The sequence below is a fragment of the Ovis canadensis genome, chromosome 19 (assembly GCF_042477335.2).
Source record: "Ovis canadensis isolate MfBH-ARS-UI-01 breed Bighorn chromosome 19, ARS-UI_OviCan_v2, whole genome shotgun sequence".
Taxonomy (NCBI): Eukaryota; Metazoa; Chordata; class Mammalia; order Artiodactyla; family Bovidae; genus Ovis; species Ovis canadensis.
Window position 1 is genome coordinate 57,860,277 of NC_091263.1, and position 18,996 is coordinate 57,879,272.

At 50.6% G+C, this 18,996-nt stretch overlaps 1 protein-coding gene across 6 annotated transcripts in view; it reads right to left on the bottom strand.

The window, feature by feature from the left end:
• Positions 1-51: 51 nt before the first annotated feature.
• FLNB (filamin B) overlaps positions 52-18,996 on the bottom strand; it is a 139,209-nt gene continuing 120,264 nt past the window's right edge. For 5 of the 6 annotated variants that reach the window (XM_069560563.1, XM_069560562.1, XM_069560561.1 and 2 more), the window contains 8 exons: positions 16,811-17,077; positions 16,068-16,205; positions 14,610-14,725; positions 11,271-11,403; positions 8,411-8,587; positions 3,867-4,085; positions 2,547-2,750; positions 52-1,704 (listed from right to left, as the gene is read on the bottom strand). In XM_069560563.1, coding sequence (XP_069416664.1) covers positions 1,517-1,704; positions 2,547-2,750; positions 3,867-4,085; positions 8,411-8,587; positions 11,271-11,403; positions 14,610-14,725; positions 16,068-16,205; positions 16,811-17,077 — 1,442 coding nt within the window. In that variant the 3' untranslated portion in view covers positions 52-1,516. Of the gene's footprint in view, positions 1,705-2,546; positions 2,751-3,866; positions 4,086-8,410; positions 8,588-11,270; positions 11,404-14,609; positions 14,726-16,067; positions 16,206-16,810; positions 18,050-18,996 lie in introns of all 6 variants that reach the window. The other variant, XR_011250668.1, reaches the window with a different exon arrangement.

Sequence of the window (18,996 nt, forward strand, 5' to 3'; positions counted from 1 at the left end):
AGAGCCTCAAACCACTTAGGGAAGGACACCATCCAAGAACACCCGGGAAGCTTACGGAGCAAACGTATTTAATAAGTTATAAGATACAATTTACAGTCGGCATTCGGTTCCAGTTTCACTTCCACGTCCCAGTTCATGAGGCCTGTGGTCCTTCCACATCAGGCTTCGGGCAGTTCCAGTTTCTAACAGGGAGGCTTTGCCAACACTCACCACCCCGCCAGCTGCTGCACCTCGGGGAGGGTCACCCACCTCGCCCCATGCCGCCCACAAATGCAACTGAGATGACAGCAGCCACCTCGGGAGGGCTCGGCAGCCAGTCTGAAAGGACTGCCTGCTCAGACCCCACCGCACATCTGGGCCCTGCAGTCAGCCAGCAGCCCCCCAACACTTTCATTTTTACTCCAAAGCAGGTGTCCAAGAAGGCATGCAAAATGCCTTATACCCCATTTTCGGAATTTTGCAGCTGGCATTCCAAACAGCCTCGGGTGGCGTGTCCTTGGGGCCAAATATGTTTTCCTTGTTTCTGCGAATGGTGAAGGACCACCAATGAGCTGTGGTCCTCCCCTGTCATTCCTTGACTTTCAGGCCAAAGGTCAGCAGGGGTTTCCCTTCTATAATTATTTTCCAGAGAAAGGCCACGCTGGGGCCGACCGGGGGTGGGTGTGGAGTGTTTAGTGGCGCAGGAGGCCTCCGCTAACCCTCAGACCCGTACGCGGTCTCTCTGGACGTGCTGGAAACTTAATAGACAGACCGATGGCTGGAGCATGGGCTAAGAACAGGGACTTGTGTTGGTTTAAAAAGGGGCGGTGGGGTGGGGGGGGAGGCAGGGAATCTTTGGCAAGTGGGGGACAGCTCACCACTCAGACCCGGTGACTGAAATGGACTTTGAAAACAAAAGTAAAGACCTGGCTGTCAAGATGGTCACACACAATGACCCTGCAGGGAAGCAAGCAGCAGGATGAGGGCAGAGGCACCAGGAAGCCGTTTCGGCCAGTCTGTCACCTTGGACTCTGCCCCTGGAGGCAGCGGGGGGCGGTAGTAGTGTTAAAACAAAGGTGTCCACCTAGTACCCCTTTCTCCCATGATACGGTCATCTCCTTCTCGAAATGACAGCACAGACTAGGTCTCCTCTTTTTCCCTGCCCCTCCTCCCAGCCTTGTTTTGTAAACTGACTAGCTAATTTCACTTCTTAAAAATACCAGCCTGAAAAAAAAAAAAAAAAATACCAGCCTGGTCTGTTCTGGTTCTGTCTGGAGGGGGTGATCTGTGCCACAAGAGGTCTGATTGGCCAGGCCTATTGCATCAATTTTCACTTCTTTACTCCCCAATATGTCCCTAAGGAGTCAAGTTTAGGACTTCTTTCTGTACTAAAAGGGGGGGAAAATAAAAGAGGCAATGTTTTGAGGATGGGGTTTCAGACCCACAAACAGGCCAGAGGACTTTGTATAAAACGAGTTAACAGACAAGCAACAGAAGCAGCCGCCAGCGCGGCTCCTGGGACCCAACGAGAAGGGTTTCAAGGCACAGTGACATGGAACGGACTGCCAGGGATGTGCTCCTCTCCCCACTTCACGGCCAGGACGTAATCCCCCCGCTCCTTGACGACGTAGGTCACGTTGTACTGCTGGTTGCCCACGTGCTTCATGGAGACTTCTTCGCAAGGGGTGGTGGGCCCGTGGACCCCGATCAGCAGCATGTTGGAACCTGGGGGTGGGGGTGAGGGGCAGAGGGAGGTGGTGACGTCACAAGGATGCACCCGAGGAGGAGGAGGAAGAGGAGGGGAGATGGGACCCAAAGCAAAGGTGGCGGTTACTGCCTACACTTCTCGGATGATGCTTGGGGCCAGTGAGAGGCGGGAGAGCAGAGGACTCATACAAGGTCAAACCCCTGCCCTGCTGTTTCCTAGGTGGGTGACCTTGGACATGCAACCTCACGTCTCTCTGCCTTAGCTCCCCCAACTGTAAACAGAGGGTGAAAGTGTTTAAAAAAAAAAAAAAAGAGACCTCCTGGTGGTCTAGAAGAATTGTTATATGTGAAGCCCTTAGCACACAGTAAAAAGGCTATATAAGCGCTGGCTACTCTAATCTCATTTATTCTCTTGAGAACCTTCAGGAATACTATTATTCCCATTTTAGAGAAAAGTAAACTGACTTTCAGAAAGACATTTAGTAACTTTCCCACGGGCACATGGCTAATAAGCACTGGGAAGGAAAGGAGGGAGGGAGAGAGAAATAAGTAAGTGGCGGAGCCAGGTTTCCAGGCAGATGTGCCAGGTGCCAGGACCTAGGCAACTAAATCACACTGACACCCAAATAAATACCCAAGTTCAGATTGCAGTTAAAGCAGCTAGTGGCAGAGAAGAGGCCAGGTTACTGATTCAGTGTAATGGGGATAATAGAACTTTTCCTATGTACCTTGAGGTCATTTGAGAAACATCAAGAGGCAAATCATTGAAAAATACTCAGCGCAGAATAAGATAATGAGCATATGACACAGAAGGCGTCCCCCCACAGCCTCCCTTCCCCGGGCAGGGCCAGGCTGCCTACCGGCTTTGCTGCAGTCCACCAGGAAGGAGCTCTTCTGGCCCAGGAAGGCCTTCGAGAGCCCTGCGCCCTTGGAGGTCACCTTGCTGGCGTCCGAGGATGCCTTGGGGATGGCGCTGTAGCACGTCTCCGTCGAGGACCTGGTCACTGACTCCACCAGGATGGAGGAGGTCTCGTTGGCCGAGCCAGGGCTGACCAGACGCTGGCCTGGGACCCGGGAAGGAGCAAATGGGTATGACTGGTCAGACAAGGCAAGTGCCCTGAGCAGAAATCCCAGGAGAGCCCCAGCTCCCCAGCACTGGGATCCAAAAGCCACCACACCTCTCCCACACACCCCCAACACCTGGATCTAAATGCCACAGCTTACCCATCTCAACCTGCCCACTGTCTTCTGTGGAGTTCTAGGGTCCTGCCCCACACAACTTAAGATCTGGCTTCCTGGGAATATTAGGAAGTCTGGCCTTGGTTGACCTGATGGAAATCCTTGATCTAGAAATCCCTCCCATATAACCATGTGCCATCCTATGGAATGGACATCTTCCATTTACATAAAACATTTCTAAGCTGTGTAGAAGTGTGAGAGAACACTGACAAAATATCAAAAATGATTCCCTCTACATATTAGAAAGTGATTCTTTTCTCTGAATTTTTTTGGGGCCGGGGGGGTGCAATACCCCACAGCATGTGGCATCTTATAGTTCCCCGACTAGAGAGTAAGCCCGAGCTCCCCTGCAGTGGGAGTACGGAGTCTCAAACACCAGACTGTCAGGGAACTCCCTAACATTTTAAGTCAATTTCTTTTTAATGTAATTGTCTGCAATGAACCTATACTACTTACATGATGGTAAAACAAGCAGAAAGAGACACAATGAAGGAATTCACCACAATATTTATGGTGGTTACCTTGGGCGGTGGGCTGTGAGTGGTTTTTACTGGTTTAGTGTTCTGAAGAAGGCACGTTTTTATAAATTTATTTTTAAAAAAAAACCACTTTTGATTCTTTTAAAAGTGAAGGTTAGAAATGAGGGGATTTTTCGGGCCCTGATCTAAACAAATACATATGATTTCAAATATGTAAGCACGCCTCCTTTTCTGTTAGAGACCTAACATGCTTTCTCAGCTTCCACACCCCTACTCTGCCTGCTTATTCTGCAACTTTTGAACATGCAGTCCCTGCTGACATGTCCTATTACTTCTTTACTCCAAGATTCAAGGCAGAGTCAACGTATCTAAAATCATCCAGTTTCTACCAGCGCTTAGCTCTGCTGATACTGTAACAAGATCACCTCCCCTGATAACACTTCAAAGTCCTTTGGTCGTTACCTGTCACCTTGGCCTTGAACGGGCTGCCCACTATGTGGTTGGGCCCGCCATATTTGACGCCAATCAGGTAGTTTCCAGGAGCCATGGGGGTGTACATGACCTTGTACCCTTCAGGGGTTTCCTGGCAATCCATTTTAACCTTGGACGGCCCTTCGATGGTGACAGATAATGTCCCTGGCCCTGCTCGGGTGGTATTGATGAAAAATTCTGACTGGATACCTGGGAGAAAGGAAGTGGGAATAAAGATCACATGAACAGTTGGAGGGGTTGGTGGTGGTGGTGGTGGTGAGGCTGGGTGGGGGGCGGTGGTCTGGGGAGTGTTCTGGGGGCCCTGAAGCAGTGGCGGGGCATACAGAGGTCCCCTCACAGAGGGGTCACCTTGGTGGTGTGGGAAGCCACTTGTACAAGCTTACGAGCTCTGAGTTCCTGCACAGAGAACTTCAGGCCCTGGGGAATGGTGACCCCTTTTCAAGGTCCAGGCAGGAGTGTGGCTGACCTTCTGCCCACAAGCACCCACCCCCGTTCTCTTCTGGGCATGAGCTGTGGCCAAGGGCGAGAAGCCCAAGCCACCATTGTGCGCCCGAAGTGCTGCTTCAGCCCCCGGAGGCCGGCTCTGCCTCCAGGGGTGGGGCCAGCGTGGGCCCCTCTGACCTTTTCTTTCTCCTCTGGGTAGACTTGGAGAAGCCCAGGCCGCCCAGAGCTGCCTCCTTCCTCCTCAGGCTCCTCGCCCCAGACACCACCCTGTAGATGGGCCAGCATCTTTCTGAGGTCTGCTGGCCCTTGCACTGTGCCCTGAACACCAGCAACAAGAAGGTGGCCAGACAGCAGCTCTGCTAATTACCACTCACACCACTCTGACTCCTGATCCTGTGCCCAGTGCTTTACACGCCCAGCGATTCCTCTTTAGCAAACAACACTGAGGCTCGGGGAAGTTCAACCACATGCCAGTGGGAGCTACAGGAGACGTGGCAGAGCTGGCATCGGAGCACATGTGCATGGCTCCGGAGCCGTGGCCTATCTGCTGGCTGCCTCGGATGCCCTAACCCAGCTCCAGGACATTCTACTTCCTACCTGCCTGGTATACGAGGGCCCCCTGCACAGACATCCTGCCTTGTGATAGAAGGAAAGCTGGGCCAAGAGAGAGTGCCAGCCAACGATCACAGTGGCATTCCTGCCTGAGCCCAAGGCCCTGCAAAAGCCCCCAGCCCCCAGCCCGCTTTCCAGTTCCGAGCAGGAAGAGGTAGGGCCCAGACACCTGCTGCAGCGCCCTCTATGGGGCATCCTCGGCATAGCATTACTGTGCAGGGCTGTGCTCTTCCCAGAGGCCAGGACCCCGCCCCAGCTGGGAACTATTTTGGTTTAATTATAGCTCCGAGGCCAGAGAAAGGATTATTGTTCTGGTTATCAATAAAACAAAGGAACTGCTATCACGCAACCCCAAACACAAGCCAGCTGTTTCTGGAAGCTCCTGAGGCTCCTGTCCCAGCAAATCCCGCCCCCCCACGACCCATCCTGTTCCCCCCAACTATTTCAAATGTGCTGTTCAGAAGCCCTCATGACAGCTGCTGCTGAAGCAAGGCCTTGCAGGTAAAGGGAGGAGGCTGTGCAAACAAGGGACAGGATTTCCAGGAAGTAGCTGCAAGTGACAATAAGGGGGAAAAAAAGATACTTTTAAAGTGAATATGAAAAGACCTGGCCTTGCTCTTGCTCCATCCCTGAGAAGCATCAGTTCATCATGACTGTGAGGGCCCAGAAAGGAAGACGAGGTGCAAAAAGAGAAATAAGGAATTACATGACAAGAGCAACCTATCAGGTGGAGTCCCTTACTATTTCCGTTTTACTAGGATTAAAGTGGAGGCTCAGAGAGGTCAGACCACTCATCCCAAAAGTCACACAGCTGGGGACTGACTGATCTGGGGTTTAAACAGAAGGTCTGTCTAACCCAGAGCTAGCCCACTCACCCGAGAGTGGATGGGAGAAAGAAAATCCACACACAGGAGTTCCCTCTCACCACTGCCTCCAGCTAGAACCAGGACCCAGGACATCTGTGGGCATGGCCCTGTTACGCGTTATTTTTCTAGTGTAATATTTGCTTTTTCTGTTTGTTTATAAAGTCCAAAATTACTGCTCTTTTTTTTAAAAAATTAATTACTTTTTTGGCTGCACCGGGTCTTTGTTGCTGCTCTCGGCCTTTCTCTAGTGTCCCCCCGCATCCCCATGTGTGTACAGATGAGTCCCTGTGAGTGTGAGGCAGCCCTATTACATCCTGAAGGTGGGTGAAGGGTGCTGGACCAAGGCTGTGCTCATACACCTCGTGCAACGTTTCTGGGGTTTCTGGAGCATTTCATCAAGAAAATGGCTCTTCCAAGCAGAGAAGCCTGGAACCCCCTGGTGTCATTGCTGGCCTTCTCAGCCCCTCTGCAGCGAAGAGTCCCACCCCAAATTCTCCACATTCCCATGCTTCAAAACCTGCAGAATGGACCATTCAAAGCTCGAGCCAAGAGATACAGCAAACCCACCCATAAAAACACAGGGAAGCCCACTCTGTGCCGAGGGTCAGGATGCGGGCCCTCCAGCAGCCGTACACAGACACCTTTTCATTCCACACACACTGCAGCTGTGTAAGCCAGGGATGGAGATTTGGGAAAAGGCCTGGGAGCGGGAGGGCTAGAAAAACAAGACGCCTTCCCCTTGACAAGAGCAATATTTACACAGGGCTTGAAACAGACGTGCTCTGTACCTCCTGCTCCCGGCTGGGAGTCTCCCTGGAAGACCAGCTCCCTCCCTCAGCAGCATCCAGTGCCTGCAAAGCACAGTCTGAAACCCGAGCTCCTGAGAAGGCGTGTGTGCCATCAGCCAAGAGGAAGCACCAGGGGCCCCAGCACTGCAGGTGCGATCCAGCAGGGGATGAGGTGGCTGCTGGCAATGTGGGATACCGCAGTGGCCGCGGTGGGGCCTGGCCTGAGGCCTGCTGGGGCTCCGAGTGCCAGGAGGACCCCGCCTGGGCTTCAAGGGTGGATGGAGCATCAGGGGCCAAATGCCTGCACTGCTGCCGCCTGGAGACCTTTCAAGGCAGCTGGGAAAACAGGGGTCCTGGTGTAGGACATCCCACAAAGCAGGCCAGGAGTGTAGCTGCTGCCTCGGGGCGAGTCTGCCTCTTAGGAAAGCAGCAGAACTAAGCAGGTAAGGGAACAGGCCTCGAGGCTATGAATCCGGACAGATTTCAGCTCTGCCCCTCCAAGCTAAGTAGTGTTGGGGAGCAGCTAAACCTTTCTAAGCCCCATGTTGCTCATCTGTAAAGTGGACATGTCCCAGGCCAAAGCAGTCCTGTGCTTCTTGCAAAGGGCAAGCTTCTGGCCCAGAGCTCGGTGGAGCCAGACTAGATGGGCCTGGGGAGATGGGGAGTCCTCACACAGACCCCGTGGGAAGTACTGCTGAGGCCACTGTTTTGGCCCAGAGTCTCAGTGTGGCTAGCCAGCTGGTCAGTTACTCCTGCAGCCGAGCAGGTCCCTCGGGCCCTTAGGATGCTTGCTCCTCGGGGCTGGTTGCCAGGCAACCACAGCTGCTCATCCCCTCACCCATGGGCGAGGGGGGCCCACTCTGTCTCACTCACCTAACCAGGGAACACTAAGAGCAGAATGTGCACACCCAAGGGACTCAAGAAACCGGGCTGCCTTCCTAAGAGAGCCCAAAGTAACACCCAGATGCCAGCCGTGCCCCAGCAGACCCACGCCTGCAGAGAAACCCACCCTGGAGCCTTGCATGATACTGATGCCCTGGGCGTGGCCGACGCCCACCTCTGCGTTCACAGCACGGACACTAACTGCAGCCACCCAAGGTGGGCAGATCTGTAGATCTTGACACGGAAAGTTCCTTAAGATGTCAGGTGACAACAGCAAGTTGCACTACAACGCAAACAGCACTAAGACCATAGCTATTCAATAAAAGCAAAACTCCATGTCTGCTTCTTTAATGAACCGACTAGCTAAGCAACCAAGTGACCAGGACTGAAGACCAACAGAGAGACAATCTGATGGCCCTCCCTTGGTGTGTCAGTCATCCTTCCTCCTGGACCCAGAGGGAGGGAGGGGCGAGAAGCAAGATGGAACTTTACCTATTTCCTCCCTGCCCATATTTTTTACAAGCTAACCCGTCCTATTTGTGTCAAGGGTTAAAGATGAATTTGACTGTTTTGGGACTTTCCCCTCCTCTGTTAGGATCAGAATAAGAAGGAGCCTGGCTGAGACAGGTCTTACTGCAGATCTGATATGTTTCTAGGAGCCCAGGGACCACTAAGGGAGCTGGCAGGTAGGGGAGCTCCCCGGAGGCCCGTTACATGCATCACAAACTCTGCACATCCTAGAAAGATGCTGTGTTGAATTGCCTATCAGTGTCCTGATCCTAAAAGGACCTGGCAAAGGGAGACAGCTGATTGCAGTTTCCCTGGGGAAGGCAGGCAGCTGGCTTCCCAGGGCTTGCAAAGCTCCATCTGCTCTTCCCTGGGGCCGGCTCGTTGCAGACGAGAGGTAGAGGCAGCGTGTTACCTGTGGAGCCCCCCTCGAGCCCTGTGCCATAGGCCGACACCAGGGCGGGGTTCCCCGCTTGTCCAGGCTCCCCGACACGCACTTTGAAGGGACTTCCAACCACGTGGCTCCCGTTGAACTTGACGTCGATCGTGTGGACACCATTCTCGTGGGGGATGAAGCGAACAGCATACTTATCTGGGAGAATGAGCAAAAGCACAGGGTAAAACGGGGCCCGTGGACACAACCCTGATGGGTGGGGATAGGAGGCCAACCTGAGAGGGCCCACCTGAGGTTACTAATGAGACCATGGTTCTACCACAAGCCTGGCACCCAGTGTTGGTGACCTAAACCAGATGGGCTGGTTCCCTAGGCTGCCCTGCGGGAAATGCATTCAGGTCTCGAATGCAGTGTTTAATCCCTGTGGCTTCAGCCTCAGAGGGGTGCTTCTTTTATGGAAAGCTCACTTCTGGCAAAGTTTCTCTGCTTGGCCACTTGAAGGGGGGAAGAATGGTTTCATCAGACATTAATGCTCCTTAAGTAAGCTCCAAGCTAGCAGCTGCCCCACAAGGCAACAGCCAGATTTCTCACTCCGTGTTTGGGTCACAGCCTGTGGCAAGAGGATCTGTTAGCTGAAATGGACACCTAGAATATCTTCCCATCACGCACCCCTCGACAGCCCCCTTCCTTCCTGAAGGGCTTTCAGCTGAGAGACAGAGTCTGTTCTCCTCCAGTTGGTCTCTTGGTCGTTCCCTGGCTCCTCATACCCTCCACCCGCTTTAGAACTTCGGTTGCTCAAAGTTCCACCCAAACCCTCTCCTAGTCTCTTCTGGACTCTGCCCACATGGAACTGTCACCCATATATCCTTCAGCACTGCACCATGCCCCACCAGTCCCCAGCTGGGAACCACTCCTCCTCTCAGAAAGCCAATGTGTTTCAGGGAAATTGATCCCACGCCCAGGCATGGTCCTTGACTGGGTCAAGCTAATGGGGAAGAGTGAGGGGAGAAATCCCTTTTCCTCCAAGCCTAAGTCAATTAGCACATAGCATTTAGCCACAGGAAGGAGCATGTGTGCCAGTGAGATAGGAAGGGAGGTTTGCTGAAGACTTCTGCAAAAGGAGCATCTTCTGAGAAAGAATCTTGAGGAAGGGTGTTTCCCTTGATTGGCGTTGTGTGCTGCTGCAGCTATCTTGCCACCAAGAGGAAGGCTGTTGCAAAATGAGGCCCACAGATCAGGCGCAAGAGCAGAGATGTTTGGGGCCATGGAGAAAGTAGCTGAATGGCTGAATTAAATTGTCACTGAAACCCATCTGAGATCCTGAATAGATCCCTTTAATGTGTGTAATGGACCCCCTTTATTATGTGATGGTTTGAGATGGGTGTTCTGTAATTTGTCAAGAGCTGACTCATTGGAAAAGACCCTGATGCTGGGAAAGAGGAGGGCAGGAGGAGAAGGGGATGACAGAGGATGAGATGGTTGGATGGCATTCCCGACTCAATGGACTTGGGTTTAGGTGGACTCCAGGAGTTGGTGATGGACAGGGAGGCCTGGCGTGCTGTGGTTCACAGGGCTGCAAGGAGTCAGACATGACTGAGCGACTGAGCTGAACTGAAACTCTGAATAAGTCATCGACCAACCCTCGTCCACCCATGGCCACTGTCCTGAGTTTTCCTAACTGCATCATCGTCTTTCTACCCTATCGCCAAGCTACATGTAACCTTCCCGAATTCACTTTCATTCCCTATGGCCAACTGCACTCTGGCCTCAAGTCCTTCCTCTGCATTTCTAACATTGCTGATTAATGCTAGTTTCTCACATGGCCCACTCTGGGAGCATCAGCTCATGACCAGGTCTTTCAGATGAACCAAGGCATTCTTGGTCTAATTCTAATCTGGTCTAGTTTGGTTATCTAATGCTAACCCAGGTTTCAAGTGTCTACCCTCACTGTGCACAGAGCAGGGCACACGGCAAACACCCCAGCAAGGGCAGTGGTCGCAGGGCCTGCCCTTACGCAGCAGGGCCCACACTTAATATTACCTCCTCTGAGAAGTCCTCCTGACCAGGTCAAGGCAGAAACCCTTTTCCTCTCCTGCTCTGATCATCTTTACCATTAAATCCTCAAATCTTCTGTGCTGTTGGAGATCAGCAAGGGTCCTCACCAGGGCACTGCATTTTTCTGGCTCACTCTCTCTAGGTCCTCCCGAGAGTCTGCTCCTCCTTGAGGAGCAGGAGTCATGTCTTCCTCAGTCTTACCTCCCTGTCAACTCTTGACACTTCATATACGCTCACTGCAAAATGCTCTTGTTAAAGCTGATTGACATCACACAATTCCACATACCAACCAAGGTGGCGAGCAAGAAAATCCCATGCTACTAAGTCCTGTTGAGGACCCAGATTATCTATCTCTTTTTTTTTCTTTTGGCAGCAAAGCTTGCAGGGTTATAGTTCCCCAACCAAGGATTGAACCCAGGCTCTCAGCAGTGAGAGTACAGAGCCCTAGACCACTAGGGAATACTGCGGATTATCATTTACATCAATCAACCTTCCCTTCAGGGTAATCTGAGGTCAAAGTGTACTTATTCATTTCATAAGGTCAACAGTAAAAATCTGTGGTATTTACTTAAGAGATGAGAACATCACAATGAATGTCATGTGAAATAATCTGAAAAACAACTGAAAATAAAGACATATTTGTTTAAAAAAAAAATAGAAGGGGTATTATATCTCAACGCCTGTCCCTAGCAAATGTTTATACCCTCATTTGTAAGCAGCGTCTGGCAATAGCAAAGGGAATCCAAAGGCCCCGGAGAGGCCGACGACGCCTCCGTTGGGGGAGTCACTTGCAGAAACATTACTGAATGGGGGCGCTGGCGCTTACCTGGCTCCAGCTCAGACACGTGGCATTCCTCCACGGCTCCAGAGGGGCTGTGCACCTTTGCATCGATCTTGCCTTTTGCCCCATTCAACCTTATAGCAAAGGAGGCTGGCTGATTAACTTTTAATCCCGATTCCTGAGAAGTCAACACATGAGACAGGTTACAGCCCTTGGCGTTCTTGTTCAGCAGCACACACCATGCCTGGGGGGACAGGATTCCTGGGGGGACAGTTCTCAGGCAAATACGCCTAAAACATGTTTTATTATATAATATCTGGCAACAAAAGAGCAGGTGAGTAATTCCATATTTCCAGCATTAAATATCAGAAAGCAGAGATAAACATCTGCACAGTCTTGTATCCAAACCATCTTGACTCAGACATGGTTCCTGGGTTTAGAGACTTGAGACATCCTGGTCAACAGGATTAGTTTCAGCATCCCAAACAAACCTGTACAGGCCAGGAAACCCAGGATCTTCCAGATCCACCCCCAGCAACCACCAAAAGAAAAGAAAGAACAAAAAAACCCTTCCATTCTCCACCCTAGTTTTAGGAGTGACCTAACAGCTGATAAAACCGTGCAGTCACTAACAAAGTGTTTTTTTTCATCTCATGGGTGGAGATGGAGAGAACTTTTAATAAATCTGTAAAGGGCTACCCATGATTTTTCTTTCAAGCAGTACTGCACAGTGGTTAAAAATCAGCAGGACCTGTGGTTGCTGCCATTTCCTAGGTATGTAACTACTGCTGAACCTCTCTGAGCCATAGTTTCCTCATCTGTAAAAATGGGCCTAACTAAAATCAACCTCAGAAGGCTGGTGCAAGGATTAAACGAAGTTGTGCATTCAAGGCACTCAGCATAAGGCCTGGCCCATACATCGGGTAGTTTTAAAAGAGAAATGTCAGCTTCTCCTTATATATTAACACACATTTGGAAGTTTTCAGTGTCCTCATTACCCCCACCCCCGAAAAAAAAACATGGGAGAAGTACAGCTTTTGCTCTTTACTGGATGAGTCTCACTCTCCATGGTTTCTCCTGGAAACTGTATCCTCTGCTGGGAAAAAGGATTAGAAGTTCAGATGCTTGAGGTATTTCAAGATTGGCCAGTCCTGAAGAGCAAAATTTTACAAGGCAACAATTTTGACGTAAACTTGGTCGGACGGCTACTCAGATGATAACTCTCAAGCAGCACGGCTCATACTCAACGTGTCACGAGGCACCCAAGGGTCTTGTGAAAGTGCAGATTCTGATTCAGTAGGTTGGGGCCAGAGCCTGGGATTCCAGGTTTCCAGTAAGTCCCCATGTGATGCTGAGACTGGCAAGGCGCTAAAGCTATGCCCTCTAGTTGAGTAGTCACTAGTCACATGTGGTTTTATATGTATATATAAACTGAGATATATATATATAAATATATATATATAAACTGAAATCAATCCAACTGTAAAATTCAGTCTCTCAGTTACACTAGCCACATTTCAAGTACCCAAGAGTTGCAAGTGGCTCACGGCTGCCCCTGGAGATATGGGACATTCCCACTGTTGCAGAACATTCTACTAGACCGAGCCACCGTAGAGGTTACAGACGAGGGAGGAACGAACCCAAAATTACAGAGTCTTTGATCACCAGACCACCCCCATCCAACCAACCGCCTCCCCTACAGAATGCCAGCCGACTCCAATTTTCTAAAAAGTCTCAAACGCAAGACAAAAACAAGCCTGTCTTTCCTAACCAGCCCCAGATGTTGCCGTGTAGCTTGCTAGTAAACCTCCAAAAAATACTTTACGTATCCCTTGGCATCAAGTAACAAGGGGAGAACAGGGGACCAACTTGACACACAAGTCCCTCCTGTTGTCCCAGCGGGTTACAAAAGCTGAATGGACACACGAGCCTGCTGCACACGTATTTCAATATTTCATGACCAAGCTGTCATAAGAGGATTCGACAGAAGTCTCTTGGAGGTGACTACTCCACATCAGCTCCTTTTGGATGGAACCATTTACGTTACCTGAATCTGCTTGCCACTAAATCCTCAAGAGGGAGATAAACACCTCGGAAGATCCAAAAGAAATCTTCGAGATGCATGAAGGCAGCTCTGAGCCCCTCAACAAATGCTGGGTTTATCTCCCTCCATAGGTTTTAGTTACGTTGGCCACAGAAGCGACTTCTGTTAAGAAGCCTTTAAATGAAACGCAAGGAAAACATCTGCCCTGCTGTGACCAGTCAGCACCCTTGGTACTCGCCAGAGGCCACTCCAGTCTGCAGACTGTGACTCTGGTTGGGGTTCTGTTTGGGTTCCCTAATGTTTGGGACAACTAGCAGTACCAGTTTCCCTTCGGGAGGAGTCAGACTCTCAAATATAAACCAAGTGCATGGACCCAGGTCCAAAGATACTGATCATCAATCTGAGATACAAGGATGAGTTTTCATCTATCCATTATTTTCAAGACCCAGGGGCCGCTGATGGTTCTAGAGAAATCCCTTTAACCAGAAATCATCTTTTGAGATTCTGGTGTTATATCACAGCCAAATTGCTATAGCTGACTCAGACAGCTAGTTATCTTCAGTGTCCTAAGACCCAAAGGCATCCCCAATGTTCTCAGTTTGCTGAAGACTCTAATGCAACCTTGAATGACGTGCCCTCTTTAAGCCAGGGTGAGAAACTGCACTTCCTGCCATTCTAATAGGTCGGGCTACGTAACCACCTGCCACAATGCCAGGACTGGCATTAAGGTGGTGACTATTAAGAGCAAGCTTCTGGAGCCTCACTCTAGCTGGTTCCTAGGAGCTGTATCTTCTCTGCACCTCAGTTTTTCTATCTTTAAAAGGGGGGTCAAGAAAAACCCATTCACCAGGCTGTTGCAAGGACTGGGAAGTAACACTGATTCAATTCTTAACACAGTGGCTTGCACACACTTATTATAAATAAATCAGCCTCGTTAAATAAATCACAATTGACTTTCTCGAGGAAAAGGAAGCCAATAATAGCAAGCTGAACATCACAGAACTGTTAGTTTTGCATTTGTTTTGTTTTAAAAGCCCTCCTTATCCCTTAACCAATGATTAACAGGCCTTCTTTGTTTCTCTTGGATAAATATTTAGAAAACAAACTCATTCCCAAATGCTAAGGAGTTTTGTTGACCGTGGCTGCTTTTTGCTTGCCCCAACAGTCTCCTGTCCTAAATGTGACTCTGCCCCAGGAAAGCTCCCCTACGACTGGCAGCATCTGTGGTCAGAATGCACCAGGGCGCTTGGCACAGAGTCGGAGATTGAAGGGGCCGTGGGAGTCCAGGGCCTCACTGGTCAGGCTGTGGCCAAGGAGATGGATGTTTCCTTGCGTCTCACCTGAAGGCTCAGAACAGTGAGGCGGCGGGCGTCGTCCGAGGGCGCTATCACCGGCACCACGTAGGGACTTTCGGGAATGTGCTCGTCATTGAACTTGATGGACACCTCGTAGTTACCTGTGGGGAGAGGAGAGTCCCACCATGTCAGAGATGCCAAGAGGGCAGTCCCAGAGCAGCTGCCTGGTTCTGGGAGAAGAGAGACCCCCCCTCACTGCCCACAGCACCACCCCACCCATGGTTGTAACTGACTCATTCAGAGATGGTCACCCGGCTCTCACCAGGCCAACGCTATTTTCTTAGCTAAATGAGGGCACGTATTCTTTTTTTTTTCCCATCTTAGATATTGTGTTTAACAATTGCAAAGACTAAAGCACTGAAGTGTGTCTTTTGTGCTTTGCCTGTGTATATGTGAACCCATACACACGTCAACATCTGGCGTGTATGCCCAATTTCTTTCCAAAGGAGAGGCTTATGACCAAGAGTTATATCAGAAGTTATATACTTAAGAAGGGTTTCATGTAACTGGGATCCCATTATCCATCCTGAGCGACGAAGAGTAGGACCGAAACTGTGACAACCGGGGTAGAAGCAGAGTGATGACCAAAGAAGAAAATTCAGCCGAGGAGGAAGGGCGGGGATCCTTAACCTGGGCCCAACAGGGCTGCTGCACAAAGGTCTGTGCACAGGACTCAGGAGATCCACCAAACTTGAATGGGAGAACACGATATCTTTATTTCTACTAACCTCTAACTGTAATTTAGCATTGCCTTCCTCTAGAAATGCTGACAAGAAATCACAGTGCATTAAGAATTGTGATTTTTTTCACCAAAAAACAATCACGTTTCAGTTTTATATGTATCCTGACACAGCAGTTATACTCATTACCACTTAGAAACTATGAGAGTTAACAGACCATCACCAAGTCATATGCTTTAATGTATTCATGAAAACCTGTATCCATTGCTAAGTTACTTATCTGTTCCTTTAAAAAGATTTTGAAAACAATACTTTAATTGATTTCTTTTATGATCCAAAGTAATTTATTTCATGTGTTTAAAGATATTTCCTGAGATGGTCCCCAGGGCCTTCACCAGATGCCAAAGAATCCATGGCACAGGAAAGATTGGGACTCCTGCTCAAGGGAGCTCAGATGCTGAGGCATCTCTTCCAGGGCAGACACACCAGCCACTGGTCGAGGGCGGGTCAAGAGAGGCTGCTCAGTGGGGACAATGAACCAGCTGAACAAGAGCACACAGAGTGAGGCCAAGAGACAGGGAGAACAAGAATTCCTGCCCCTCCAAGGCCTGGGGGATACACTGCAACTGGATTTCTAGGAGACACTCCCATGTGCCCATACAGAAGAACTCCTCTTCTACTGGTGCTAGCCTGACGAGCTTTATCCCTCACAACCAACCATCCCCAAACAAGGACAATGTCCTCCCCCGGCCCGAGTACCTACCAGGTTCCTGGGCAATATAAGACACACCACAGGATCCGTTTTTATGGTCATCGAATGTAATCTCGGCCTTACTGGGGCCCTCCACAGCGATGGAGAGGCCCCCAGCGCCCGCCTCCCGGGTCCAGATGCTAAACTCCGCTGAGACAGAGAAACATCTGGTCAGCGACTGAGCCCTGGTACTGGGTTTCATTTGCTCCCAGCGTTTTCCTCTTTCTCTAATCCCATCAGAGCCCAAGCAAGGGCACTGCAGATGTGTGCAAAGCACCGTCCATGACTACACAAAGTTCATGGCATCAGAGCATCTTCTGAATACACGCAAACCAAGCCAGAACAAGATGAGATTGTGCAGTTTGGTTTCCACAGATTTTCCCACCCAGCAACCACTACTGCAAGGGACCACTGCCATCAGTTTTAAAGAATTCTAGCACGTTCCATACCTGCAAGATGCTCTGGAAACAGTTTTATGACCCTGATCCTCTCTGAGACACTCACAACACTCACTCTTAAATTACAGGCTCCAAGAAGTCCCTCAGGGAGTCACTTGTTTAGTTTTGGATTAGCAAGCAACTCCCATATGTCTTTAGCCATAGAAGCCTGTTTTAAAGAAAGCCCCTTCATACCACCAGTCAGAATCACGCATACAAAGTCTTCCTTTCAGCACAGGGCAAAGGGTACAGGGTGCTCACGCCGCTGGGCTGAGCTCAGTCTTCTCAAACAAAAAGAAAGCTGCCCAGAACGCTCACCCGGAACTCCAGCTTCTCCTCGCTCCAGGCCAGGGCCGCCTGCCCGGACCTTGTGGGCACCCCCCTCGCCCAGTGGCCCCACAGTGAACTGGAAGGGGCTGCCAGTGACATGCTGGCCACGGTACTTGACGGTGACGGTGTGAACGCCCATCTCCTGGGGCACGAACCGGACGCAATGCGAGTTCTTCCCCACTGGCACAATCTCCGCCTCGGTCACGCGGCCAGAGGGGCTGGTGACATGGGCCGACATGTCACTGCTGTCAATTTCTGAAAGGGGGCAGGGAGAAAGAGAGAAGGGTCAGGGCGAGGGCCCGAAGTGGAACAGGACATGCAGGGCAAGCAGAAGAAGGCAAAGTGAGTGCAGCTCAGGGGTGTGGGGTGCTCAGGCTTCCTCTCAACCCAGCTGGATGCTTGCCCTCCTATCTCCCTCAAACCCCTAGGTGCTTGTGGTCAGCATGGAGAGAGCAGGGCCCCTCTGGCCACCCAGTGCAGAGAACGTTCTGGGGGCACTGATAAGTGCCCTGGGGGCACTGTACAGCCCTCCTGGCTGGAGCTGAGTTAATTCAGTCAGAATTAACTCAGAGTTAATTCCATACAGAGGTTTCAAACCAGAGCCTGAGCTGATAGTCACAGCATGTACATAACAATAAAGATGGCTCAGATGTTTCTAAACCAATGTGACATGGGGGTATCAGCACGCTTACAGGGGCTCTTTTCCATAGGTAAGAATTCAAAAAGCACTGTCAAGAAGCATTGGCATTTCTTCTAGTTAACAAGTCTAAATGCATTTAGAGGAGAAAGTGAACTTGGGTCGGTCCCAGTGGCAAAGGGAAAACCACGTGTGAGCAAAGCATTGAGCAAACTGAAGACCAGAGGCTGCGCTTCCAGAAACACAGCGCCTTGGGTCCCCAGCACTAGGAAGCAGACCGTGTCTGTTCCACACGACGTGCTCGGCCATGCCAGCGACTGTGCTTGCATGACGTGGTGGAGTCAGGCATGCCGCAAGCAAGGTGACCAAGTAATGGCATCATCGAGGGCGCCACAAAACTGCACCCTCCAGCCCTACGGGTTCCGGGTAGCAACTCGAGACTCAGCCCTGAGGATGCAGGAAGGAGGTTGAGGGGAGGTCACCCAACACGGCCTGGGTCTGCAGGGCCTCTGCTCCCTTCTAGTTGACGAGAGGGGATGCTTTAGGTAAGGAGGGGGAAAGGGAGTCTCCACCAGAGTCATCAGGGAGCACTGAAAAGAGGAGGGGGTCAGAGTCAGACGTGACTTGAGAGAAAGGGTAGCCGTCCTCATCACACACAGAGGAGACACACAGGCCAAGGGGACAGGAAGCAGAATTCCCCAAGCAAGGAAAGTGAAGAAACGACAACACGGTTCATCTGCCTAGCGACTGGAGAAATGGAACTGCAAACTTTCTTTCCATCAGGCTGATCAATGTGAGAATGTGCTTACTCAGTACCGGTGGGGAAATGGAGAAACACCAATTTGTTTTCTGGAGGACTGGCTGCTGAGGCATAGAGGCATCTGAACCGTGTGGGCCCAGCAATCCCATTCCTGGGCATCAGTCCACTGTGATGAGAGGTGTCACAGGGCACTGATTAAAGAGGTCAAGGGATGGAGATGAGAGTACCTGAGATGATGATGTATGTACGCAGAGGTGAGATGGACTCTTAGGCAGCCAATCAAAGATGATGGGGAAGTGTATTTTAGTGTGGAAAGATGCCCACAATATAGTGAGCAAGAAGTGCATGGTGTGACCTGAGATGGAGCCTGTCTGTCGGAGGCTGGAGGCACCCAAGGTCCAGCTCTGGACCTCAAACATGAACCACAGTCTCCATGGACGGTGGGATACCAGGTGACACTTACTTCCCCTGGTTTTGAACACATGAACGTTTTTCTGTTTTTTTTGGCCACATAGTGAGGCATGGAGTATCTTAGTTCCCCAACCAGGGATTGAACCAGCACACACTCCCTGCAGCGGAAGTTTCGAGTCTTAACCAGGACCACGGGGAAGTCTGGCACATGAATTTTAATGATCATAATCCATGCATCTCTCTTTAAGGTCTCTTAATCTGGACACTACAGTAATGAGGTTTCTACCGACATCCAGAAAGGAAGAAACCATCAAGTATTGCTGCGAAGGCAGAGCAAATGGACATGGGACAAGTTAGGAAAGACGG